Genomic DNA, 27,773 nt, shown 5'->3' on the forward strand with positions numbered 1-27,773 from the left:
AAATGCAATGCCCAAGGTGTATTTATATATGAGGTGAGGTAAGGCGTATTGCAATCTTTTTTTCAGTTATTTAAGCTTTGAGCTTTGTCATCGGCAATATGTACATATGTATGTAAATCCAAGCCTGGACTTGGATGAATAGACATGCCTCCTATTGATCACCGCCCATTGCCATCTCTGGCGTGCATGCACAGACATGCACACGATCCACAGACGAGGAGACACAACTGATCAATCTGCTGACTCGACTGCCTGCCCATATATGCACATTAATTACTCAAAAAGGCTTTTAGAACGGATTTGCATAGCACCAGCCAGCAGCAGCGTTCACAGTATTTTCGCTTGCAAATCAAGTTCTACAACATTTCAAAATGTAATTTCAGCAAACTTGCCTTTTGCTTTTAGCCTATTACCTCGTTGCCGGCCATAACAATCGACCCAAACAACTGTGGGTGATTAATATTTTGTGTCTCCGTACAAGAACTGGGGAATGTGTCTGTTTACCTGAGATATCGCAGCACCTGCAGGGTGAGAAAAGTGTAAAACACAGCAGTGGTAGTAGGCAGTACACTATGTACGTTTATTGGGGACCCTCTTTTTCTTTGTTCACTTTCACTTGTGTAATATGTAGCTGGTCTCCTTATGTCTCTCCTTAATTCTCACTTCAAATATCACATTTCATGCTTTTTATTTTTTTTTTGTGCGTGGCAGGGCTGTGTTTGGGGGCGTGGCATGTCTTTCAGGCATCCGCGTAGTCGATCACATCGCCAATCTGGACCGTCTCATCGCTGCCCCCCGAATGATCCGAGCCGAAGTCCATATGTTCCATGGCCGCCAGACTGGCGGCACCATCCAGGCACTCAAAGCTGCTCACCCTACCCCTACATCCTGGCCCCTGCCCCTGCCCCTGCCCCATCCTCTGACTGTATGGCGGGGGCTGGGCCTGAGGCTGTGGCTGTGGCTGGGCCTGTGTTTGGGGCTGAGATGGGGGATGGTGAAATTGTCTTTGGTAGCGTGCTGAGGTCAGCTGATTTGGATGGAATTGCGGCATCGCCTCGAGATCCTGTCGCAGATCCCGCACATGCCGCTGTGGTGTGATATCTGCTCTTTCACCGCCTCCTGTTAGTGGCCCACTGTTGGGCGTGGCACTGGCTGTGGAACGCCATACGGGTGTGGCATAGCTAACATGCTGCTGCGACGGTGGAGCGGGCAGCTGCGTCTGGCCTCTTGTGGACGGCAATTGGGTGCCCAGGTGTCGCATGGGCAGGGCATACTGATAGGCCGGGGGTATATCGTTATTCTCATCTGCAAGGAGAATACAGAGACAATCGATTAAATGGCGATGAAAATATACAGAAGGTGCACCCATCTGAAGATAGATAGTCACAGATGGAGATTGCCAGAGATAGAAACATTGACAGAGACGTGGGGTAGGGTAGTAATATTTACGAGTAGATTACGAATAGGAAAAGAGAGAACCATTTGTTTTGTATTAGTACCTTGGGTTAATGCGCTCCATACGTGTGTGTGTGTAGATTGCCTTTTCTTTGTGTGTGTGTGTGTGTGTGTGTGTGTAGTCGTGTGTAGGTGTGTGTATTAAAATGTGTCTTGCTTTGGGCGCGTATAAATATGTACATGCATAATTACATCAAATATTTATACATTTTTCTTTGCTTAAAATAAAGTGCATGGAAGGTATTTGTGGATCATCCTGTGCTTCTTTGTGGGGTGGTACCCATGTGGATCCCATGTTGATTATATGTCCATCAGCTGTTTCTACTGTTCCCGCCACTTCCTGTGGGTGGGATAGTGGGTTCTTCCTCTGCTTGTAAGGTCTATCGATGCCATAAACTCACATTTTTCAGACCATCGTTTTTAAAGCTATTTTTCGATTAAACACGTGCCATCAACCTTAATACATACTCAATCTATCGATATCTATTGGTTATCCATATTCTATGCAGTATAAATATATTCGTATTTACGATTTGGGAATTACATGACTACAGCAACTACGGGACTACCAAGATTACAGGTTTACAGTCGTTTGGAATTCGTTGAGAGGCTGGTGGTTCTGTGGACGGGTGCTAGCACTAGTGCGAGGGAGTGGTGGTTCGAGGGGGCTGGGCCGGCCACTGTTGTTACTGTTACGGTTGTAGTCGTACGGGGGCAGTACGCCGTAACTATAACCGTACTTACTGGATGCCGATGGGGCAGTGGAATTGATGGGTTCCGAGTAGACGGGCGTCTCGGTCATCGGGTCCGAGGGCGACGAATATTCGCTTGTTAGCAGCGGCTCACACAACGGCTGTTGCGGCTCTTCATAGATGGGTTCCTCGTAATTGGGGGCACTGGGTGCCGCCGACGCAGTCGTCCTGTCGGGGGGCATTGTCGATGTGGCGTAGTAGTCCCCTCCCGGGGCCGTTGGACTGGTGCGGCTGCTGTTGCTGTTGCTGTGGCTGTTGCTGCCGCTGGTGCCGTGGCACACCAACAGATGCTGGGTGAGCAGTTCCTTGATAGTGGAGGACCCATTGGGCATCTCCTTGATGGTATCGATCACCAGATTCTCGCACTCGGCGAGAGTCAACTTTCCGCTTGCCAGCTTCCGGATGCTCTTCCCAGTCCTGTCGCCGTCACGCAGTGACTCTGTCTGCTTGAGCATGGTGCGCTGCTCATCATGTGTGAAGCTGCACAGGTCCACATTCCCAGAGCCCGAGGTCGAGCTGTTACCGCTCTTTCCCTTCGTCCAACAGCCCAAAAGCCCTGCTATCACCACCACAAAGACAAGGACTACCACTATCCCACTAGCTATCTGGCGGATGGTAAGGCTACCGCCACCGCCATCGCTGGCGGTTCGTGTCGACCACTGGCCATTGGTGCAATGGCGCGTCAAATTGTTGGCGCGTCCGCCACCGCTGCACGCTTCGTGTACAAAATGCCGCCTGTTGACGCTGCTGGCATTGAAGCATCCCCGATCGCTGGCGACCAGGGGACAAATTATCTCCGAGTCGAGATCGTGATCGGTGAGCCGGTGCATCCATTCGTTGTCGCAGCTACAGTCATGCCCCACCGTGATACGATGAACCTCGCAGTTGCTGAAATTCAGGCTACTCTGCTCCAGATCCTCCAGTCGATTGTTGGCAAAGGTGCAGTTGAAGGGCTTCGACAGCTTGGCCAGCTCCAAGCCGAACTGATTGAAATGCCCAAAGCTGTTGTTCTCGATGACAATATGCTCGCCGTCCTTCACGCGCAGCCAATTGTGTTCCGTGTGCTGTACGGTGTTGTCCTGAATGAAAACGAACACGCTATAGATCTGCATGGCATTTGATTTGATTTTCATGATGCTGGAAACACGGAGAGAGAGAGAGAGAATATGGAATAGAGAGATTCGGATAGATCTATGGAGGGTGATCCCCACTCACGTGTTGTTCTTGAGCGTCAGCCGGGAGATGCCGCAGTCAATGATTGCCTCGCTGTCAATCATTCCGATGGTCGTGCCCTTGAAGGACACGTGATCGCTTAGGAGCTTACTGGTGAGGGCCCGCGCCTCGATCGTTCCAATGTGGCAGTCCTCGAACGAAAGCTCTTTGATTTCGGTCACATCGAATGCATTCGTCTGGATCCTGCCGATCCTGGCCCTCACAAAGCTCACCTTTCGCATCGAGACATCAAAGCTGCCAATCTGTTCGATTCCTGTGTCTTCGATGCGTAGCTAAAGAACAAGAGAGAAGGAGGTTTACATGAGATGCGTGCCAGATGGATTGACGGATTAGTTTCCACTTACATTCACCAAAGACTTGGCACTGCTGTTCGTGTTGGGATAGAAGGTCTTCTCCTTCATCTCGAGATTCTCCACTTGCCGAAAGGTACAGGAAATGTTCATGTTCTGGAAGGCACGTGGAAATACCACCACATCCTGGCTGTTCTCCACCCGCAGCACAAACTCCCCGCCTATTCAGCGGAAAAGGATACGATTGCTTTAGACTCTAGGTCGCTCTTTCTTCTTCAAAAACTCACCTGAGAAGGCTCCCTCGCGTATAAACACCCGTTGGACTTTGCGCACCTGTATGTCCGGATATCCACCAAGATTGTTCTGAAATGCGTTCTTTGTGAACTCCACCTGATCGCTCTCCGTGCTCCCCAGGCCCTCGATGCCGAAGAAATTCACGCGATTCCTGCGAAAGAACTCGCTGTGCAGCTCAAATTGTGTCCCACCGGCCAGGCGTATTCTCATGGCGGTTATGGCCACTGGAACAAAATACTTGGAGTCCCATTTAGCGGAGAGCTGTCCAGCAGAGAACAGAGAATCGAATGAGTATTTTGTGAATATTCAAAAGGGCGAAATGAAAACACAGTCCACGGACATCAGAGCAGCGGTGGCCACTTCAAAGAAGTCCGGTATGTTCGATTTGTGGTGAAAGTGGATGTGGATGTGTGTAACCCCATATAAGGGTATATATTTTTGATCAGCATCAACAGCGGAGTCGATTGAGCCATAGCTGTCTCTCTGTCTGTTCGTCTTGTGAGACGCCTAGTTCTCAGAGAATATAGTTAAAGTTATATAGTTAAAGCAAGCGAAATTTTGTATCCAAAAGATGAAAATCTGAGCCGTAGAGAATGACCAATTCTAGCAGATTGCCGGATCTGGATCAGATCAGATTATTATTATAGCCAGAAGGAACAAATCAATTTTTAGTGGCTATCTATCTCTCTCTCTCTCTCTCTCTCTGTGTCTCACACACTCTTTACCGAACAGTGACCGTATACGGTCGACACAAAACCATATCGCTCGTAAACAAGCTCGCTTGCGAGCTCGTTTGCGAGCATTTCGCGGAACTCTCGCAAAAGGCACGTTAGTTGGTTTGCTGCGTAGCTGCGTCTCAACGTTATCGGTAGTTGTGCATCTTTTAGACCGATGTAATGTAATGTAAACAAAGTAGTATTCCATTCTATTTTTGTAATATTGTATTAGGCTTACTCATTGTTATGCCTTGGACGTGCATGGACTGTTTTAATAAAATCTAATCTAATAGATATTACTTAATTTGATTGTAAATGTCGTCACTTCAGTTGTTCTCAGTCCAAAAATGGGGTTATGGAGCCTTTTGAGAGAATGGCCAAAAACCAAGGAAAATTAATTATAGATGATACAAAATGTGTGTCTGTTTAACCGACATCTGAATTTGTTGGTCTCGTTGTAAGTTTCGGTGAAAATGTTCAAATGGGGAAATTTTTAAATGGAGTCCACAGACATCAAAGTGTTGTTGCACCATCCATCCGGCGATGTGTGTGTGTGTGTGTGTGTGTGTGTATGGTGCTTTGTTGTCGCTATGACTTGACGCTTGACTTACATTTCTTTGCGGTCCCCATCGCATCCCATCCCATCCCATTCCATCCCCCATTCTATGTCTGTGTCTCGTCTCCCTATTGTGCGAGTACTTGTATTATTTTTAAACGCAGTGTCTGCGACAAAAACAACAACAACAACAGCAGCAAGAACAACAACAACGAAAGCAACCATCCATCCAATCTACAACTTGACCGCAACGCAACAACGTTCATTGCTCCAAAGCGACCGACAGACGGACGGACAGAGCGACAGTCCGTCCGTCTGTGGCAGAATCCCAACTCAAACGCAAAATGCGAGTGGAGTCTTCTCTTGGTTCTTGTTATCGGTGACTTGGTGCTTGTTGCAATCTTGTCATTAAATTAAGTGAAAAATAGTTTCAACTTCTCAAGTGCTGAGGCCCGGGACGAGCCCCTGGGGGTGACGATTGGGTCGTCTGCTAATGATCTTGATGATCTCTTGTTGATCTGCTCAAGATCTATCTTCCTTATTATTATTAACATTAATGAAACGGAATTGACAACGGAATAGGCATTACTTGCATTGATTTCCCTGATGGAGAATCCCTCGATAAGTTTCTTTCTAATCGTATTAGCGGCGATATCGCCGATGATTCACCGATTCCAGCGACGAATTGGAACTTATTTCAAGTCATTCCATTCCATCTTTCACTGATTCAATGCATGACTGTATATTCTTTGTGACTGTACACATCATATCGATATATTTCTTCAGACTTAACTCATGCATATCCAAGCCCTCAATCGGGAATCAGTTATAGGACACGTCCTTGCTCCCATTACTCCTAATGCTTCGGACCAGAGAATATTTACAAAAAACTAAGCTACATGTCGTGTGCACGACGCGGTATATACGGTAGTTATTTCGATTCGGGTTTCGTTGCCGCTACTGTGGCTTATCGATATCTTTGGATTCAATTTCCGTTTCGTACGTGCCCTCCTTTGTCTCTGAAGTTGTCTCTGTCGTGTGCTGTCGTATTGCCATAATGTTAGGCAAATGTTTCGGGGGTATCCCATTGTTTATGCCACCTGCTGGACATGACGATGATGATGGTGTTGTGTGGATTGTGGATTGTGGTGCGTCTCGTGTGAGTTCAATGGCTGGCTGCAGCTGCAGCTGCAGACTCTTCCATGTAGATACGAGTATATCCCCCCTATCTATGGGATTTGGATCGCACTCGTTGTCGTTGTATTTTCTGCCTCTTTGCAGTGATTGCTTTCGCTGTGTGTGTATGTGTGTGTTTTCTTTTGCTTATTTATTTATTATTCTTATGCTTCATCTCGAAGATTGTTCATTGCAAACAGCAACAGCAACAGCATCCCCATCCACGCTTAGCGTTTTCTCGCTCTGGTGGCTCCCGATGGGTTGCATGTCTTTTCAATTGCTCCAGTTTCTCGCTCTTTCTCTCTGTCTTTCTTTCCGCCTCTCTCTCTCTCTCTCTCTCTCTCTCTATCTGAAGAGGAAGTCTCAATTACGTGTAAGTTTCAATTTGTCCGCTTGCCTGTCATTCCCTCCCACCCTCTCCCTCCCTAAATCTTCGCTGTATCCGTATCTGTATCTATATCTATATCTGTATCTGTATCTTTATCCCCCAATTCCTCATTTCTCACCCCATTTCGGATTCAAGTTTATGTGTGGAAATGTGTGGAAAAAAACAAACAGAAAAGAAAAGAAAGGAAAAGAACTTGGCCCAAAAGTTTATGAAGTTCGGATATGTAGCGTGAGATATATGTGCATACTATATATAGATACATATATTCATATACACGTATCTACAATTGAGGTCAAAATAAATAAGGTTTTTTTTGCAACAGTCCTTCGGTGGCGTGGCTTATCATGGGGCGTGGCACCTCAGTGAAAAATGGCACAGCAAACACACCCAAAAAAGGACCACTCGGAGCTAGTCAATGGGCATAAATTTTGGAATACTAGTGAAAATATAAACATCAACAACATCATATAAACATCATCAAATCAGCGCAATTATTGGCCAAAATATCAGTAGATCGATCGGAAGTCAAACCGTTAAAAGAAGGCAATAAAAAAAGTCAACGGGTATAAATTTTGGAATACAAGTGAAAATATAAACACCAACAACTAAAACCCACAATCAGCGCAATTATTGGCCAAAATATCAGTAGATCGATCGGAAGTCAAACCGTTAAAAGAAGGCAATAAAAAAAGTACAGTTTTTTTTTTGGGAAAACTCTTCTAAAAGCTGAAAAACCTTAAGGGTTTCCATTTAAAAAAAAAAACACATGCATTTCAAACACGGATAAGTTGTAGAAATGTGTTGGAAAATAGGCCCTCTTAAAAGCTGTTTGGAAAACGCCAAACATACAGGCTATGCTAAAAGGTATAAGTCCTCGTAACTCCTGTCCCTATCCTGGTCTTGGCGGCGCTCCTCAGCAATGCTCAGCCTCTGCCCTTGGAACGTTTGTCAAACAGGGGGTCCTTGATGTGCACAACCTCGAAGGATCCGGGATAACAACGGTGCCCACACGTGCCCACAAATTCCTGCCTCCGGTGATCATTCACCGAATCGAACGTGATCTTGCCGTTGCTAGTGTCAACCTGTTCGGTGTCGAAGGCATGGATGGCAGGATCGGATGCGAACACCCTCGTCCCCCACTGATTCTTCTTGATCTTGCACAGCTTGTTGACTTGACCTCCACGGCAGCTATGATGTGAATGGAGAAAGGTCCCTTAGCTTAGCGGTCTGCTCGAGAGTCATGACATCCAAGAAGCCAGCTGGGTAGGTGCGATCGGTGCGAACCTTTCCGTCAACCTTGGCTAGACGCTGCATGACAGTCTTGGTAGCCGCAGCACCGTCTTGACACGATTTCTCTCCCCCAAGTTTGTCCAACATCCCTGCCTTGGGTGCGCCTAAACGCTTCGAATTCTTCGCAGGGTCGTGTGCTATCTTTACGGACTTTACTTTGATTTATTTAGGACCGATCAGATTGTTATTCACCTATTGGAGCTATGCTATTATTTTCCTTATTGCTTTTTTTGTGACTAATATTCACAATACTTAAGTGTCTCGTATAGAAACAAACAAAAATATTTGTATGCTCCTATCTGGAGAGCAAAGTGTCTTTTGGTAAATAAAATATTGCCCGCCGCTGTATCCATACTATCTCTCTCTCTCTCTGTAGTATGAGAATGTGCATTGGTTTCCAGGCACTATTTATAGACCAAAACGGAGAAACGGAACCGATCTGGCCTGGCGCTTTTCTCTAAAAGATCATTTACCCATACGCTCCCTCTCATTCCACTATTCTTTACATATTTTTCCGGGCATTTTTGTCGTCGAGACAACTTTTACATGATATTTTTAACCATCGAATGGGATTTTGGTATGGCTGCTCGATGGTGTACAGGGGTACAGGGGTACAGGGGCACAGGGGCACAGGGGTAGTGGTAGGTGGCAGGAGTAGGCTGAGTGGAGTGGAGGCCTTTTGGGGCGGAAATAGCTGCCACCGCGAGAGACTCCGACTCCATCGCTGTCTGGAAAGTGCCAAAAGCTACAAAATACAGCAGTAGCAGCAGCAGCACATAAATAAATAAGAAACAAAAGCCAATTAAAAATAAATTATGATGTGCCTGCTATCCGCTTGCCCCTGCCCCTGCCCCTGCCCTTGCTCACTCTCGCTCTCTCTCTCTCTCTCTCTTACTCCATGGATTTTCCTTAGAAAAAATCACATGGCCACAATGTCTCTGTGGGTCAGCAATCGGTGGGCCACATGGTTTTTCAGGACGTCTGAACGTGTCCCTGGAAAAAGGACTTTCCCCGCTGTGGAAGAAGAGCCCTCCTTTGCAGGCACACACACACACACACACATACATGAAAATGCACCCATCTGGTATAATCTAGTATCTGGCATATCTGGTAACCACACAGCGCGCACGTCCGAGAACCAGACAGTACGTGACTTTTTCTTGCACCCCTCTCGGAGCAGTAGTCTTTCTCCTTCACATTCACCTTCTCCTTCTCGTTCTTAGCCACCTCCACCACACTTCATTTTCTGATAAGAAACCACACATTTTGAAGCAACTGGTGGGGCACGACTTCTATAAGCTTCTTTCCGAACTTCAGAGATTTCAACTTGCAAAGTGCAGTACTCGATAAGGTTTCAATGCCAGTTCAGAGTACACTATACTATTTCCAATGGCAATGATTATACCTAAATAATGGCTATATTTTGTATTTTTTGATGGGTGTTCTGTAGCACTTATTGGCCTAAAAAAATGATTCATTCGAGTGACACCTCCTGCGGTGTGCCTGCATTGCCTGCCCCTAGCTACACACACACACATACATACACTCGTCCTCCTCCTCCTCTTCCGCTTCCACCTCTTCCTACTGCCTCGTGTCATTCCGTCTGAATTTTCTTCTGTTGCTGTTGCTGTCTCTGTTTATTGTTAAATGAGAGAGCATTCAATTTGTGGCACTTGATGGATTTTTAGCAGCTTCCACAGCCCATAAATGTGCGAGTGAGTGTGTGCTCGTTCTGTCTGTCTGATTGTGTGTGTTTGTTCTTCAGAGTACTATTTAAGTAGACATTCGAAATGGACCTTTAAGTAGGCGGCGGCGCGGCATTTCACTAAAACACACCGCAACGCACACACACATATCATTCCCCTCCCTCCACCGTCCTCTACCTTCTATGCACCCCCTTCTGCATTCATTATTTTGAGTGCATTTTGGAGTTTAGGGATTAACCACTGGTTAACTTCTGTGGCCGAAAATGATTCATTGCTAACTATACATACATATATGTGAGTCCCCAAGTCACCACTCCAATTTTTGTAAAGAATTTGCAGTCTCCAATTAGATTAGAATTATCTACTAAGACATATGTACATACATATGTATGTAACATTTCTTGTAGTATTTCATTTGATAAATTATTGTGAAATCTATAAATGGAGAACGGGTGTTATGGCATGCACCCGTCGCCCAAATGCAATCCACAAATTCTGATGTGGATGATCATATCGGAATAACGAGTATTTCTGTGTCCGCAAGACGACGACCCACACGACACACAAGTGATAAGCTTTCATTGTGTGTTTGTGTGGGTTGGGAATAGGTCGACGGATGGGTGGTGGATGGATCTTAGTTCCAGAGAAAATGTCGAAAGCAATAGAGATATAATATACATACAATGTACATATGTACAAGAGTAGTACATAAATAGGAATACTCCGTATACTAGAGGAGAATAACTCCGTTCTGCCATAAATCCATTTTTGCAATCACTTGCACTTCCACTTGTCTCTCTCTCTCGCTCTCTCTCTCTCTTTCTATCCCTATCTCTCTCTATCCCTATCTCCCGTACAGACGAGACGAGACGAGACGCACACGTTCTCGTTCTTGCTCTCTTTGTGAACCGTAATTAATTAGCATAACCTGTTCAACTGGTTGAAGCGGGAAGGCACAGAGAGCAACCGACTTGTTTCGGTTCTTTCATTCATTTCTCTTACATTCCGTTTTGGAGCTTTTGTTTACATTCCCCGATCCCGGGAAGTGGTGGGGAGGGGTTATGCGACCTGTTAAGGCCATTCCACACGTTTACTGAGTAAAAATGTTGTTTAAATTCGATTTGGCAGACGAAAAATCAAGCACATCCGTAACTTTCGTTCTGAGAACCAAACTAAAATTATAATTTCTAACAAACAAAAAAAAAAGATTCCCTACAAGGCCATATTTAAATGTTTGCATGAAAAGCCACAAAAGTATGACTATTCGAAAAGAAAAGATCTCTCAGTCCATCGCTGGCGCTTTTCGCAGTCAACGTCACTGCCTTTGCTTTTTTTTTACTCTGTCTACTCTTCTAAATAAAGCCAGCAACTTCAAAGTTGCGTTCAACACATGTGTGGATTGTATGATGGCATGCAGGTTTCGTTTATAGCAAAAAGCTGCAAATTAGTCGGCAGCCCCCACCTAGATACATATGTAAGTACCTGTTACTCACCGTTTGATTCCGCTGAAAATCGCATGTAACTGTGTTCCTTTGGCAGAAACAGTGATTGCATATATCCTCGCCCAGCTCGGTGATCAGGCTAGCGGGAGCGGCACTCCTCCAGGCGGGGCCGGGACCGGAGTAGGCGGAAATTGGCATTCGGCCGTACAGTGGTCGACCCCTGGCTTCAACATCAGACACGACCAGCGAGAGAGAGCCAAGAATCAGCCAGAGCATAGTCGATTTTCCAAACATCGTTACCCGCTTTTGTTTTTCTTTCTTCTTAGAAGACAATTTTTGTTGTTTTTCGTTTAATACTTTCGTTTTTCTTAGGCAATTGAGAACGCTTTTTATTTCTTTTTCTCTCCCTCTTGTTGTCTGTGCTCGGAAAATGGTTTTCTCTTGCAATCTAAGACACCGCACTAAAATACATATTAACGAGCCCAGCCGCTGTCATCCACAGAAATACATATTTGCACTCAGAATACACAGAAGAAAAAACAACAACAAAAATTTAAAAAATATGTAAACTCGCGATCGTTGTTCAATGGGTAACTAAAAATTTGGCCGCTCTCCCGCACCGAGCAGTGCTGAATGATCACTGAATTCAGTCTATTCGCCTCCAAAGGCAGCCTCTGCTACTGTGGCAGAGAGTGTAGCAGAGCAGAGTGTAGCAGTGCTGCAAGGTATATTAATTGGTGGTAAGGCACAACCGGCTGTGCTGCTCTTCCACAAATCATACCGCACCATTTGCTGCCATCGAACTTCCTGCTATACGTATGAAAAGTAATGGTTTTGTTTCAATGCCGAAAACAATAAATAAATAAAATCATTAAGTATCTTTCTTCCATTTTTATATTGTTTCTTTCTCTCTCTCTTTGTGAGAACAGCGACCGGATGATCGTCTCTTCGCTGATTAAATTTATCAGCTGAACAGTGCTGCCAGATTGTTAGAGTCACCATGAACTAAATTGCAGGAAAAAAAGCTAGAAAAAGCTTTAAAAAAAATAGCTTAAAAATAAGCTAACCATAAAAACACATCAGAATAATGTATACTTTAATTTTATTGAGATACATTTTTAGAATTTTTAACTAAGTAATGTAAGTAATATAATTTGTTCCACTTCATAATGCTATGGCCGAGTGCTCAGCAGGACTCAGGAGGACTTTCTAACAAAGGGTATTCATTTTTTGTATGTAATGTGCAAACATGTGAAATACTGTAGTCTGACTAAAATGTATCAACGTATAATTACCATACATTTATGCACAAAATTGGATGATATACCAAAATACCAACAAGAAATATGATTTTTGTCCGATTTCCCGCTGAAAATTAACAAATATTACAATTACAAAAATCAAAAAACCGAAATGGTTTTGTACTAAATTATTTTAAGCCAAAATAAGCTAAATCAACTTTTAAATAAGCTAGATTTCATGCTATAAGCACTTAAATTGATTTTCAAGCTATTTGGTTTAAAAGTAAGCCAAATCTAGCTTAAAATAAGATAAAATGGCAACACTGCAGCTGAACAGTTCTTGCTTTTTATCCGACATTTCGTTCTGTAAGAAGAGGAAACAGCACCATCAGAGATTCAGAGTCAATACTTATTCCAAATCGTTGGCCACTTTGTGTATACAAATAATTGATATTCACTAAAGTAATTGCTATTTATAAGCAATTTAGCATTGAAATACATACATACACACGCACACATACATATAGAAGGTGACAGAGCTTTGGAACGATCCATAATGCAAGTGGGTGGGTGGGTTGTTGCTACATACATACATATACATATATGTATAGCTAAGGCGTTCAGAAAGTGACGAGCGTTGCGAAAGCTTTTGAGTCACAAATTAGTTCTTAAACGCCGATAATGTTCAAAAATTGTAACGTTTTCAGGTTTTCTTGTTCATGGAGCTCATTTATTACCATCAGTCCACATAAGCACTCGATGTTCCGATTCACTTAAATATTTTGTAATCGTTTTATAAACATTTTGATTGAACACGAATTTTAGAATAATATTTTTTGTATATAGGAAATGGTTTCTTTGGCACACTGTTCCCCTGGCCCCTCTCCGACTCGCACATATGTATGTATGTATGTACATGGTGAAGCATTTCTGCCAGAGTCTGGCTAGGGTTAGAGCGAGCGGGCAGGCACATAAATGCATACATACTCATGTATGTATATTGTAATTGGTTTGCAAGTGGGAGAGAGACATAAGAAAATTTAATTGCCGGGGGGTAATGGGTAATCCAAAGGGAGGAGAGAGAGGGAGAGAGAGAGAGAGCGCCAAGCTAAGTTTTAAGTTGCATTGAATGAAAATGCTTCCCCTCGCTCCCTCGCTCCCCTCCTCGCCGTTCCTTTGCAGGCAACAAATCAATTTGCGTTCAATTTGGATGCCAGCACGGACACACGACGCATGGAAGGGGTGGGGAGGCAAGCGGAAGTTGAGAGGGTGCCGGCCCGCAGGGAGACACATGCAGAGAGCCCAGGCCATAGATCGTAGCGAGGGATAGAGATGCGGGCACCTAAATGCAATGCTGTCTCTCTTACACTCAATTATTATATCATTGGATCGAACGGTGATTTGGTTCCTGTTGCTGTTGTTGTTGCTTCTGGCATCAATTGCTCCCATTAATCTAGCGACTCCCTTCTCATGGCTTGTGTACATGCACACATACTCTTGTATCTGATCAGACGTGCACATATAGTACATAGTATATCGTACGAGTATAGCTGCCACAGTTAGTCTGTAAAATTTAAGAGAGCGATAAATGAATTGACTGAATCTCTCATGCACTCAGCTACGAGGCTCTCTTTCGCTTTCTGTTGCTTATCAAGCCAACACAGTCTTCCGTATATCATGCTGCGATGAAAATGAATGAAACACACACACACACACACACACACACTTACTCTACTTGCCCTCCACATATTACTCCACTCTTCCCTCTGACAACTCTAGAGTGTGCGTGTGCGTGTGCGTTTGTGTGTGTGTGTGTGCTGGGGGCTTGGAGTTGCAGTGGAAACGTGTTTTCCCACAGGTAGGCAGCGTCAAACCTTGGTTGCTTTCTGCTTTCCTTTGTTCTTGTTGTTGCTATTGTGTCTCCCCCCCTTTCCTCTACCCCCTTTATCACTCTCTCTCTCGCTTTGGCCACTCAAGCGCAGGGTTGCCATGGCTCTGCCCATTCTGTTTGTACTTACCTCTGACATGTGTGTGCGAGTGGGGTGGGTGGTGTCGAGATCGCCACAGGTGGGGGACACTGACATTATCATTTTCGTTGGAAAACTTTGCTCCCCACATTCCCATTCCCATTCCCACTCCGATTCCCATTTTCAATTCCATTTCATTTGTATTTATTTTCATTTTTGTATTGTTGTATTTGCTTTTATTGTAAGTTTATGTGTGTGTGTATGTGTGTGTGTGTATGTTCGCAGTTTTGTTTCTTTCTATTCCAACATAAACCTCCTTCCCCATTCCCTTTTTTTGATTCCCTAAATGGTTTTCGAGTACCTTGCTGTGATGATTCGTACTGTACTAAATAGTAAATAACGTCTGATATGACGTACCCCCAATATGGCGCAAGTTGTTAAAAGTTTTCGATAACCGAAACATCATTCAGACTGAAAAGCTCGGAAAACTTTCGGTTATGATTTTGGGGTGCATCTCTAGAGATTCTCTATAGAGAACACAATGGATTGCAAACAGTACCTCCAAATTTTAAAAACAAATCTAAAAAGCAGTGCGGAGAAATTTGGGCTTATTACGGACTTATAGGGCCAAGTTCAAGTTTTATCAAGACAATGATTCCCAAACATAAAGAGTCCAATGTGAGAGCTTGAGTGGGAACAAGATGGCAAATTCATTCATGGCAAAAGAGCAAGTGTGACCTACAAAAACTGTTGAGCTAGGTGATAAGACGGCTCAATAAAATAACGTCTTATCTTATCTTATAGAACATATCTGTGGTATCTGTAGTATTTTTCGTGAATTTTGCCCGTTGAATCTTGTCCGTTAATTCAGACCATCACAAATGCATACATATGTATGTATGTATGTAGACACAAAGAGGCTTCGGGCATCGCACCACCCGCTGTGGCGAGCGATAGCCGAACGTGCGTTCGGCATGCGTCCCTTCCCTCTCGCCCTCTGTCCCCTACGTGCTCCGCTCCTTCCGCTCTTCGGCTCTATCGAAGGGCCAGCAGGTCAGCCAGATGGGAATGGAAGGGAAGAGCAGGGTAGGGGAGGGCGGGGCAGGGCAGGTAGCGGTGTTTTAGCTTTGATGCTGCGATTCTGATTGGATTGGAAATGGATCAGAACCGGTCTGGGATTCTGAGAGAGTGCACCCCCAAGGTGCCGATGGACTGCCACCCCATGAGAGAGGATCAAAAGAGAGAGGGAATGCACTTTTCTGAATTATATTTTTCCGATAACGTAATGATTCAATGACTATACCCTGGTCATATGTTTCTATAGTATCTATGTACATATGTGCGTTATCTAAGCCCTATATATGACGAACCAAACGTTGTAAAAACAAATACGAAATAATACCATAACAAAAGGATAAGCGTGTAGTTTCTTATAGAAAGCATTTACTTATGTACATATGTATGTATATTAATATGTTATTTTGTACATAAGTACATATTCATTGTGGCGTACGTGACTAGCTATGCACTATCATCTACTTATGTACATATGTATGTATGTCTTATTCCACTGGATTTTGCCACCTGAAGCGATAATATACGCAGAAAGGGAATGCGCCTCTTATCTATTTGTATTCCTTTCGGATTGGCTTCTGGAAAGATACATACATACATACATATATATGTATGTATGTAACTTTATCCTTATCTTTAACACAGATTAATGTATCTTCCATGCTAACAATTTCCATATCGCATTCGTTCATTTCCAGATCGCAATCCAATGAACGACAGTTCCTCAAGGACTTTATCAGCGGTGCCCCCGGATCATCGGGGGCCCGCCTGGCGGCCTGGCTCCAGCCAGAGTCCCGGCTAGATCCCAACAAGTGAGTGGAATCGTCATCGTTATATAAGAAGAATACCCATTGAATTCTAATCCTTTTCCATCCGCAGATGCGAAATGAATCCGATCACAGAGCCACTGCGCTACGGCTGGCCCACACAGGTGACCATCACCATACGGGATCAGTACGGGGATGCTGTTCTCGTGCCCGAGCTGAAGGTGGAGATCAAGGCCATACCGACGGGACCGGGCCCCCATGGACCGGGTGGCGTTGGTGGTGCCAATATCCTGCGGATGCGACGCGCCTCTTGCGCCTCCTCGGTCTCAGACGCGTGCCTGGGGGGTATGGCGCCGCCACCGCGATTCAACTACGAAGTGACCACCAAGGAGAGGATGTGCTTTAAGGCCATCACCTTCATGAAGCCCTTCACCAACTACTCGTTCGAGGAGCTGCGCTACTCCAGCCCCGTCCAGACGCGCACCACGGACTCGCTCAGCGCCCGAGACATGGAGGACGGCACCTTCAGTGTCCAGTGGACGCCCAACTCCGTTGGTGGCTATTGCCTTGCCGTGATCATCGATGGCATCCATCTGGAGGAGGTCTATCGCGTCGAGGTCAAGGAGGGCGTTCTGCCCCCGCCCACCCAGAGGAGTAGCACCACGCGACGCCCACAGGCGCCCAGCAAGCTGCGACGATTCCAGGTGCGTCACAGCGCCGGCCTGAGAATCCGCTCCCACCCGACACTCCAGTCGGAGCAGGTGGGCGTGGTGCGACTGGGTGGCATCATCTCGTTCATCGATGAGATCGAGAACGACGACGGCATTTGGCTGCGCCTCTCCACGGAGTCCATACGGCAGCACTGCACCATGGGCTGGTATCCGACAGAGGCCTGGTGCCTGCAGTTCAACCAGCATCTGGCCAAGGTCCTCCTGCAGCCCGTGCTGGATGCCAAGGATGGTGCCCCGCCAGCCAGCCCCACCGGCGGATGCAGTGGCGAGCCCAGCCCAGAGCCAGAGCCCGACCACAGTCCCCCACCGAGCCCCGTTCTGCCCAAGTCGCCCGTTGTCCAGCGCCGATTCTTGGGCGGTCCCGTCAATACGAATCCCTTCCTGTTTCCCACCAAGAGAGAGCGTCAACGTGAACGCGAAAGGGAACGTGAAAGAGAAATGGAACGTGAAAGGGAGAGGGAGAGGGAAAAGGAGCGGGAGAGAGAGCGGGAGCGGGAGGAGCGTGAAAGGGTGCAGCAAATGGAGCCAGAACCAGACCAGGATGTGGATGTGGATGTGGACGCTGATTTAGATCCAAAATTAGCAGGTGCGCCTGCGGCTGTGGCTGCTGTAGCACCTCTGCCTGTAGCTGTAGCGGTAGCATCCGAACCGGAACCGGAACCGGAGCCGGAGCTGGCGGGAGCGGCAGCGTCGTCGTCCTCCTCCTCGGCGGTGGCGGCCACGGAGCTTCTACCCGCCAATTTTGGCTCCGCCATTGCCGGCGTTGTCGGTGGCGGTGCCATCAGGCTTCAGGCCCTACAAAAATGGTTCAAAGGCGATGCCATCGAGGGAGCCCAGCCCCACGGCCAGGCTCAAGCACAGGTCCAAGAGCCCAGCCACATGGAGGCATCGTTCTCCCAGTCCCCCCCGCCTCATGGGGGTGTCTCTGTGCGGGAAATGGTCCGGGCCATGGGTCAGGGACAGGAGCCCTCGCCCTCACCCACTGGATCGCCATCGTCATCGATGCGGGGAAATGGCAATCGCAGCAGCAGTCACCAGCAGCAGCAGCAGCAGGATGCTCCGCCCCCACCAGGAGCACAAGCATCGGCGCCCGAGCCGGAGTTCAGTTTGGCCAGCATGCGGCGACCCAACTACACCCCCAGCCAGACGGCGGCCCTGCTCTCCACACCCAAGCACACACCCCGTCGAACGGCGGCTGGGGTGGCGGCTGCGGCGGCAGCCGCTGCCGTCCAGGAGGTGGTCTCTGGCCTAGAGGATGATCTCAGTCTGCTGCAGATCACCACAACGACAACGGGCACGGAACAGCAGAGCGAGCTCCAGTTGGCTTCCACATCGGCAGCAGCCACAGCTGCCGCCGCCGCTTCCGCTTCGGCAGCGTCAGCGGCCTCCGCTTCTGCTTCCGCTTCGGGTTCCGGAGGCGGAGGATCATCGGGCTCAAAGCGGAACACCATGGGACCCATTAAGCGGGCCATGCCCCCGTCCTTTGCCGAGAGCATTCGGGCCGTGTTTGCCGCTCTGCTGTGGCACGAGGGCGTCGTCCATGATGCCATGGCCTGCGCGAGCTTCCTCAAGTTCCATCCCGGCCTGCCCAAGGAGGGGGCCACTGTGGTGACGCGACGTGGCGAGTCGGGCGATGCCCGGCTACAGCTGTCCCGGGAGCAAAAGGCCCAGCAGCGGCATTCGGTGGAGGTGGCCAATGCAGGCCACTACCTGAACATACGACCCTCCACACTGGAGACGCTGACCAAAAGCGGCAACAGTTCGCTGCACAATCGCAGCAAGCATCGGAAGAATACACCCTCCGGGGGAGAGGATCAGCCACTGGGCCAGGGACAGGGGCAACAGCAACAGCAACAGAAGCTGCAGGCACTGCCGGAGGTGGTCAGTGTGTTGCCGCCGGCATTGCGGTGTCTGGTCTACCTGTGGGAGCAGATCTGCTCCGGCTGTGTGCAGATTGTCCAGACAAACGGCCTCGAACAGCCGCGTCAGCCGCGTCTCCTCTCGCCCATCCACCACACCGATGGCCATGGCCATGACGCGAAGGAGGGCAACCGGGGACACCACATGGACCAAGGCGGATCGGGAGCCAGCGACAAAGAGGGTAAGAAGACCAAGCGCAAAAAGAAGGACGATGGCAGCTGGTGCGAGATCTGTGAGCTCTTTCTACCGATGCCCGTCACCTATCACATGCGGATCGCCCATCCGGGCTGTGGCAAGTCCGCCAAGGGCAAGGGCTACAATTCCGTGGGCATATTCTGTGAGGGCTGGGCGGGCAACTGTGGGGAGGGTGGCAAGGGCGCCTCCTCGTGGTTCCTCATGTGCGATACGTGTCGGGATCGGTATCTGGCCAGCTGTCGCAGCACCAACAACATCAATAGTGTGGCACGCGGCCAGGAGGCCAACTCGGCGGAGGGTGAGTGTGGCCTCCAGCCCAGTCCCTTGCAACGATTCGCTACAAGTCTCTCCTCTTCTCTCGCTCGTTTCAGATAATGTCCTCAATCTGTTTGGCGTGAGATCCACATTGATTGCCAATGCCGAGGTCTACACCACCATGCGGGAGAATGCCACCTTTCTGCTGGAGCTCTGTTCCAGCTTTAGCTCTGCGGGCAGCAGCAGTGTCAACGGCAGCGGCAGCGGCAGTGGCAGCAGCATGCTATCGAAGCGTTCGCCCCAGTCGATGGCCATGCCGGTGGTCATAGAGCACCATCATCATCATCATCATCCGTTGGGCGTGGCCGATCTGAAGCCCAGCACCAGTCGCAACAGTCGCATGGCCAGGCTCAGTGGCGGCCCCAAGTTCTGCCCAGGCATCGGTGGAGGCGGCAGCGCCTTCCGCAAGAGCTTCGTGGGTGGACCACCTACTGCGCCGGAAAACCTCTGGCTGGCCCCTGAGAGCTTTGCCTGTCTGGAGTGCCTGGGCACGGCGGGACACGAGGATCCGCCCTACGAGATGTTCGGCCTGGGCCCCAACGAGAATGCCTTCGATAGGGTAAGTAAATGAGAAGGGAAAATCCATCCTTAGTCTCTAATTTATTCGTTTTCTGGGGCAGCCGCTATCTGAAATATCGTACGAGTCGTGCGATCCCAACAATTACGATATGGCGGGGACTGGCTCTATGGCCCCTGGCACGAGTGCTGCTGCCGCAGCTGGGGCCGTGTCCAAGTTCCATCGCAGCTACTCCATGGGCCAGGGCTGGGCCTCGCTTGTCCAGCAGTCCCAGGCCCCGCCCCAGCAACCGCAGCAACAGCAGCAGCAGCAACAGCAACAGCAGCAGGCGCTACATCAGCAGGATACGCCACCAAAGGTGGTGTACAGGCGGAGGAATAACTTCACCAGCGAGAGCGAGGGCGCCAGGCTCATCTGCTATCCATCGGAGCATTTGCGGCGCCTGGTGCCGCACAAGCTGCTGGCCAGCGTTACGGTTCTCCAGACAGGCGCCTCCACATCGGCTGCGGCTGCGGCAGCAGCAGAGGGAGACGCCCAGTCAATCAGTCCGGGGCCAGAGCAAGGAGGATCTCATGGAGCAGGTAGCTCCCTGCTGTCCCGCCCGGCGATGGCCTTCATCACGCAGAAGCACGAGCTGGAGCGACTGCGGGCAGCCATGAGGCGGAGCCTGCGGATCTCCGTCTGCCGCAGCTACTCGCTACTGGCACTCAACTGGCTCCTGCGCAGCGTCACCCAGGGCGTTTGTCTGCACGATCTCATGTGGTGGTTCGTGAGCTCCCTGGAGACGGCCGTTACCCATCTACCAGATGGCCGATACGAGGAGTCCCCGGACATGGCGCTAGAGCATCCGGCAGCATACACACAGATCAGCGGTCGCTTTGCCCACCTGATCACCCAGTCGCTGCACGTGCTCCTGCAGTCCGTGGCGGACCTGACACTGCACTTGCCGCCAGGATCGCCCCTGCAGCGGGTGGCCATCCAGTGCTTTGGCATACGATTCCGGCAGGCCGATCATCAGTTCCTGCACAGCTCCCATGTCTTTGGCAACATCTCCAAGATCCTGTCCAAGTCAGATGAGCAGAACGATGCCATGGCCGTGTCCACGCTGCTCAAGTCCGAGTCCCACTGCGATGTCGAGCACAATCAGCTGAATGCCGCTGGATCTGGCCCTGGATCCGGATCGGGCTCGGGGTCGGGTTCCGCATCGGGTGGACCGGGGGGCAGGGTGGTTTGCTACACGGACCTCGCTGGGATGTTCGATATTGCTGTATCGTCAAGGCCAGCCATGGCCGAATCCCTCACGGACAACTCCACGGAGACGTTCTGGGAGAGCGACGAAGAGGACCGCAACAAGGTCAAAATCATTGAGGTGTCACTCATCAGGCTCACATATGCCTGTCGCTTCCTACTCGTCCACATCGACAACAGTCGCGATATTCAGGTGAGTGGAAGAATACTCTCAGATGCGAGCAGAGCTCCGCGCCTCGTATGTCCTTCGAATGGTAACAAAGAGACTGATGCCACTTCCACTTCCATTTCCATTCTATTCAATTCACAGAACAAAGTCCTGAATGTGGGTTTCTATGCTGGCCAATCGTTGGGCGACACGAATCTGATCAAGTCGGTGGATGTGGACTCGAAGGCCTGCACCTGGATATCCGCGAAGATCAATGACGAGAGCTACACCCATTTCCGGCTGGAGCTGCACGGACCCGAGAACACGCTGCGGGTGCGCCAGATCAAGCTGCTGGGACTGCCCGTCCAAAATCAGGATCAGCAGCGTCAGGGTCAGACTCTCGGCGAGGTTATGCGCCTGGGTATGGGTATGGGCTTGGGTCTCGGCCTGGGCCTGGATGATCCATTCGGCAGCGATCTGAAGCCCTATCTCCGGCTCAGTCATGCGTCCCACATCCAGCAGCAGATCTGCGAGGCGGAGACCCTGCGCGTCTTTCGCCTGATCACCGGCCAGGTCTTTGGCAAGCTGATCAGCAATGTGAACGCGGTGAGAAACAGTGAGGAGCCGCCACCGGAGGTTCCTGGCCCGGCTGGCGTCAGTGGCGGTGGCGGTGCCGGTGGTAGCTCCTCCCTGCTGGCCGATTCCCTGGACCTGCGTGAGCACATGGTGGGCATCCTGTTCTCGCGCAGCAAACTCTCGCACCTGCAGAAGCAGGTGATCGTGCACATTGTGCACGCCATTCGCAGGGAGGCCCTGCGCGCCAAAGAGGACTGGGAGCTGGCCAATCTAGCCCATGACCTCAAGAATCCGATGGAGGCGGCCGCCGCGGCTCTGCCGGGCCCCCCACTGCAGCAGCCGGCCGCCGCTGCCAGCAGCGAGAGCAGCTCAGAGCGTAGCCGGGCCCCAGACACCTACTGCTTCGAGATGCTGAGCATGGTGCTGGCCCTATCCGGCAGCGTTGTGGGTCGCTCCTATCTGTCGCAGCAGCACGGACTGCTGCGCGACCTATTGGGGCTTCTGCACACAGGCAGCGATCGTGTCCAGCGTCAGGTGACGGCCTTGCTGCGTCGCATTCTGCCCGAGATCTCGCCCGAGAGCTTTGCGGATCTGCTGGGCGTGCAACGCCTGCCACCGGCTGACTACAGCATCGCGCATCAGAGCGGCAGCGACTTTGACATGAGTCGACTGGGGCTACTAGACATATTCCTGGCCGTGATTGCCAAGTCCCTGCAGTTGCAGGTCAAAGTGAAGACCACAGCGGCATCGTCAAGCGGAGGAGGAAGTGGAGGGGGAGGATCCGGATCAGGCGGATCAGGCCAATCCCAGCAGAAGCAGCAGGGACAGCAGGAGAAGACACCTGCCTTTGTGAGGCTCTGCAGTTCCCTGGATCTGTCCGTCCAGCAGCTGCGCTCGCGCCCGCCCACAGGAGAGGCACAGTTGCCGTCAACGTCGGTCGGCGGCGGGGATCCGTTCCAATTCGAGCTGGCGGCCCCACCCAGAAAGGAGTCGAAGAGGAATCTCAACCAGCGCTGGTTCCTCAACGGCACCATATCAACCAAACAAGCGGAGAGCATTATTAACCTCATCCGGGACCTGGCTAGCGTATGTAGAACCATCGATCGATGAATGCCCTAAAATCATATTTATCGTATTTGATCCGCAGGGAAAACTGAGCGAGAAGTGGTCGCAGACCACCAAGGCGGCCATTGCTGAGTCAGTGCTCAATCTGACGCGACTCGAGGAGATCTATCGCACCCCGGAGCACTGCCCCAAGACGGCCACACTCTGGCTGGCGCTGGCCAGTCTCTGTGTCCTCGAGCGCGATCACGTGGAGAAGCTCTCGTCGGGCCAGTGGTCAAAGGTGTGCGACACCCGACCGATGTGCACCAATCACGACGATGGGGAGACGGCGGCCATCATACAGTGCGAGACATGCGGTTCCCTTTGCGGAGACTGCGATCGATTCCTTCATCTCAACCGCAAGACGCGGGCCCACAAGCGAACGGTGGGTTATTGTTATCCTGCCCTATCCTGTCCTTTTTCCTAACCCCAATTCCAATTTCAGGTGTGCAAAGAGGAAGAGGAGGCCATACGCGTGGAGCTGCATGAATCGTGCGGCCGAACGAAGCTCTTCTGGCTGCTGGCCCTCGCTGATTCCAAGACCCTCAAGGCCATGGTGGAGTTCCGCGATGGCAGTCATACGATCATCTCCGGGCCGCAGGAGGCGGTGGGCAGATGCCGCTTTTGCGGCCTCACCGGCAATTCGGGACTGCTGGAGATCGGCAATGTGTGCGCGGATGCCCAGTGCCAGGAGTACGCGGCCAATTCATGCCTCAAGACGAAGCCCTGCGGCCATGCATGCGGCGGTGTAGTGGGCGAGGAGAAGTGCCTCCCCTGCCTGCAGCACGTGTGCCATGCCAGGGAGAACGAGCTGGCCGAAGAGAACCACGATCCGAAGCTCACGCAGGACGCGGACGACATGTGCATGATCTGCTTCGTGGAGGCGGTCTCTTGTGCCCCCTCCATACATGTAGGTGTCCTCGAAATGGTGTCCCCTAAACGATTTCTAATCGACCCTTCATTTTTGTAGCTGGAGTGCGGTCATGTTTTCCACTTCCATTGCTGCAGGGCGGTGCTGGAGAAACGCTGGAGCGGACCGCGCATCACATTCGGGTTCTCACTGTGCCCCATCTGTAAGGCGGACATCCATCATCCGCTGCTGGCCCAAATCCTGAAGCCCATCAATACGCTCAAACAGGATGTCAAGCGCAAGGCGCTCATGCGGTGCGTGCCCATACCCCATACCCCATACCCCATCCAAATCATTATTGTTATTGTTATTATATCGAACCGTTGCAGGATCAAGTATGAGGGCGTTGTCAAGGACACGGAAAGTAAGGACGTGAATGTGACTCAACTGGCCATGGACCGATATGCCTACTACGTGTGCTTCAAGTGCCAAAAGGCGTACTACGGCGGCGAGGCACGCTGCGACGCGGAGATCGGCGAGAAGTTCGATCCCGAGGAGCTGGTGTGCGGCGGCTGTTCGGACGTGGCTCGCGCTCAGATGTGCCCCAAGCATGGCACCGATTTCCTTGAGTACAAGTGCCGCTACTGCTGCTCGGTGGCGGTGTTCTTTTGCTTCGGGACGACACACTTTTGCGACACCTGTCACGACGATTTCCAGCGGCTGACGAACATACCGAAGATCAAGCTGCCGCAGTGCCCCGCCGGGCCCAAGGCCAAGCAGCTGCTGGGCGACGAATGCCCCCTGCACGTAATGCATCCGCCCACCGGCGAGGAATTCGCCCTAGGCTGCGGCGTGTGCCGCAATGCCCAAACATTTTAGCCACAGACGGATATTGAGTCCGATCCAGAGCCAGAGCCAGAGCCAGACTCGCTTGAGTACGATGATTCCGATTCGGAGACAGAGTCGCCCGGGTATTGGTGCACTGGAATGGAGGACGACTCCCAGACATATTTGTAGACACGTTAAATCGTAAACACGTAGCCATAATCGCCCATATATAGCTCCCCCATATAGCTCCCCAGATATTGATGTCTACATATATAAAGGAATGACAGTTACATAAACACCTATCGGAATACATGGATAACGGGACTCGGAGTCACTTCTGGACACCGGGCCATTTCTGGTCATAATCACCCATAGAACAGAAAGAATCCCCAGAAATTTCCCCATAACTATTGATGTGTACTTACTAAATATGAGAATGAGAAAATAAACAGACCGAACAGACATGGAAGTGGCGAACCAGAGTCGGATACGGAACCCAGAGGCGAACACGGACACGGACACAGATACGGATACGGATTCGGAAGCACATTCCGAATCCGCAGAATTGATATTACCTAGGATAGCATATTACGGATAGGAGCTAGCGAATAAAGGATAAATGGATAATGGATAATGGATATGGCGGTATAGTGAAAAAACGGTTAGAATATTTCCATGCAATATTATTTCTAATACTCAAAATTTTCCAACGAAAACGAAACTTGATTTATTTTTCACTCATTCGGAGGAAAAACGGAGAAAGACGGAGAGACAGAGCGAAAGAGAGAGAGAGAGAGAGAAAGAGAAAAGCGCAAGAGAGCGAGAGCGATGGAGAAAAAGAGTGTGGGAGAGAGAGGTGTGTACAGAATTCTCTTGCTCCTCAACCCAACCTTGAACCCAACCCCCGTCCTACTCCTACTCCTGCCCACTCCTCCACGCACCTTTTGCGGTATATATAAATTAATGGAAATAAACAAATACATATATGCATATATATATTTATTCTGAATGTATTTACGAGTATTCTGAATGTGAGGCAAGCAAAAGATGCAAATTAAAATCAATTCTGAATGTACAAATCGGCTGTGTATTTGTGACTTTTATTTGGTATTCGAGTCATTCCTCTTTTTTTTCGGATCGGGTCGGATCTTGTTGGACACATTTTAATTGGATTTGGCGACCAATGGGATAGTCTCTGGATTGACGAAATTTTTTGAAATCGATTTTGGTATAGAAAACACCAGTATTTAAAGGATATGCAAATCCAAATCTTCTGAAGGCAATATCTCAGACAAATAGGGCCAGATCGGCGAATGACCAACTGTCCCAGGATCGTGAGGCTTAAGACTGTCGAACGACATCAAAATTGCAAGAATCTCCCGATCACGAAATGGCATGCCTCGCCCGGATCGGCCACTGCTTTGCCGAGATATAGCTTACAGAAAAAACCAGTATCTCAAAGATATGCAAATCCAAATCTTCTGAAGGCTATATCTCAGACAAATAGGGCCAGATCGGCGAAGGACCAACTGTCCCAGGATCGCGAGGGTCCAGTGTGTCGAACGACATCAAAATTGCAGGACTCTCGCGATCACGAAAAGACATGCCTCGCCCGGATCGGCCACTGCTTTGCCGAGATATAGCTTACAGAAAAAACCAGTATCTCAAAGATATGCAAATCCAAATCTTCTGAAGGCTATATCTCAGACAAATAGGGCCAGATCGGCGAAGGACCAACTGTCCCAGGATCGCGAGGACCCAGACTGTCGAACGGCATCAAAATCTCGACTTCGAAAATGAGGCCGATTTTTTGAAAATTTAATGATGTAACCATCATGATTTTTTGCGAAAATCGTGAAAAAATTGATGTCCGTTTTTCTGATTTCAGTCGATTTGCAGGACTCTCGCGATCACGAAAAGACATGCCTCGCCCGGATCGGCCACTGCTTTGCCGAGATATAGCTTACAGAAAAAAGCAGTATCTCAAAGATATGCAAATCCAAATCTTCTGAAGGCTATATCTCAGACAAATAGGGCCAGATCGGCGAAGGACCAACTGTCCCAGGATCGCGAGGATCCAGACTGTCGAACGGCATCAGACTCTCGCCCGGATCGGCCACTGCTTTGCCGAGATATAGCTTACAGAAAAAAGCAGTATCTCAAAGATATGCAAATCCAAATCTTCTGAAGGCTATATCTCAGACAAATAGGGCCAGATCGGCGAAGGACCAACTGTCCCAGGATCGCGAGGGTCCAGACTGTCGAACGGCATCAGACTCTCGCCCGGATCGGCCACTGCTTTGCCGAGATATAGCTTACAGAAAAAAGCAGTATCTCAAAGATATGCAAATCCAAATCTTCTGAAGGCTATATCTCAGACAAATAGGGCCAGATCGGCGAAGGACCAACTGTCCCAGGATCGCGAGGGTCCAGTGTGTCGAACGACATCAGAATTGCAGGACTCTCGCGATCACGAAAAGACATGCCTCGCCCGGATCGGCCACTGCTTTGCAGAGATATAGCTTACAGAAAAAACCAGTATCTCAAAGATATGCAAATCCAAATCTTCTGAAGGCTATATCTCAGACAAATAGGGCCAGATCGGCGAAGGACCAACTGTCCCAGGATCGCGAGGGTCCAGTGTGTCGAACGACATCAGAATTGCAGGACTCTCGCGATCACGAAAAGACATGCCTCGCCCGGATCGGCCACTGCTTTGCAGAGATATAGCTTACAGAAAAAACCAGTATCTCAAAGATATGCAAATCCAAATCTTCTGAAGGCTATATCTCAGACAAATAGGGCCAGATCGGCGAAGGACCAACTGTCCCAGGATCGCGAGGATCCAGACTGTCGAACGGCATCAGACTCTCGCCCGGATCGGCCACTGCTTTGCCGAGATATAGCTTACAGAAAAAAGCAGTATCTCAGAGATATGCAAATCCAAGTCTTCTGAAGGCTATATCTCAGACAAATAGGGCCAGATCGGCGAAG

At 49.4% G+C, this 27,773-nt stretch overlaps 2 protein-coding genes and 1 long non-coding RNA gene across 4 annotated transcripts in view; 1 reads left to right on the top strand and 2 right to left on the bottom strand.

Annotated features, from left to right (window-relative positions):
- The window catches only part of hiw (MYC binding protein highwire), a 44,874-nt gene extending 19,016 nt beyond the window's left edge, over positions 1-25,858 (top strand). The window contains exons 13-21 of one of the 2 annotated variants that reach the window (XM_001355573.4): positions 16,279-16,392; positions 16,460-19,491; positions 19,565-20,067; positions 20,129-21,466; positions 21,584-23,083; positions 23,145-23,486; positions 23,547-24,011; positions 24,072-24,265; positions 24,341-25,858. In XM_001355573.4, coding sequence (XP_001355609.4) covers positions 16,279-16,392; positions 16,460-19,491; positions 19,565-20,067; positions 20,129-21,466; positions 21,584-23,083; positions 23,145-23,486; positions 23,547-24,011; positions 24,072-24,265; positions 24,341-24,830 — 7,978 coding nt within the window. In that variant the 3' untranslated portion in view covers positions 24,831-25,858. The remainder of the gene's footprint in view (positions 1-16,278; positions 16,393-16,459; positions 19,492-19,564; positions 20,068-20,128; positions 21,467-21,583; positions 23,084-23,144; positions 23,487-23,546; positions 24,012-24,071; positions 24,266-24,340) is intronic. The other variant, XM_015185812.2, reaches the window with a different exon arrangement.
- On the bottom strand, positions 554-12,002 carry be (ben). Its single transcript, XM_002133696.3, has 6 exons — positions 11,350-12,002; positions 4,018-4,285; positions 3,785-3,951; positions 3,423-3,712; positions 2,200-3,344; positions 554-1,305 (listed from the first exon to the last, which is right to left on the bottom strand). The coding sequence occupies exons 1-6, from the start codon at positions 11,590-11,592 to the stop codon at positions 740-742; spliced, it is 2,679 nt and encodes an 892-aa protein (XP_002133732.2). The 5' UTR covers positions 11,593-12,002; the 3' UTR covers positions 554-739.
- Positions 12,505-27,773, bottom strand: part of LOC117184545 (uncharacterized) — a 55,104-nt gene continuing 39,835 nt past the window's right edge. Inside the window, exon 3 of the long non-coding RNA XR_004469944.1 lies at positions 12,505-12,666. This is a non-coding gene — a long non-coding RNA (uncharacterized lncRNA). The remainder of the gene's footprint in view (positions 12,667-27,773) is intronic.

This window comes from Drosophila pseudoobscura, chromosome X, assembly GCF_009870125.1.
Source record: "Drosophila pseudoobscura strain MV-25-SWS-2005 chromosome X, UCI_Dpse_MV25, whole genome shotgun sequence".
Classification (NCBI taxonomy): domain Eukaryota; kingdom Metazoa; phylum Arthropoda; class Insecta; order Diptera; family Drosophilidae; genus Drosophila; species Drosophila pseudoobscura.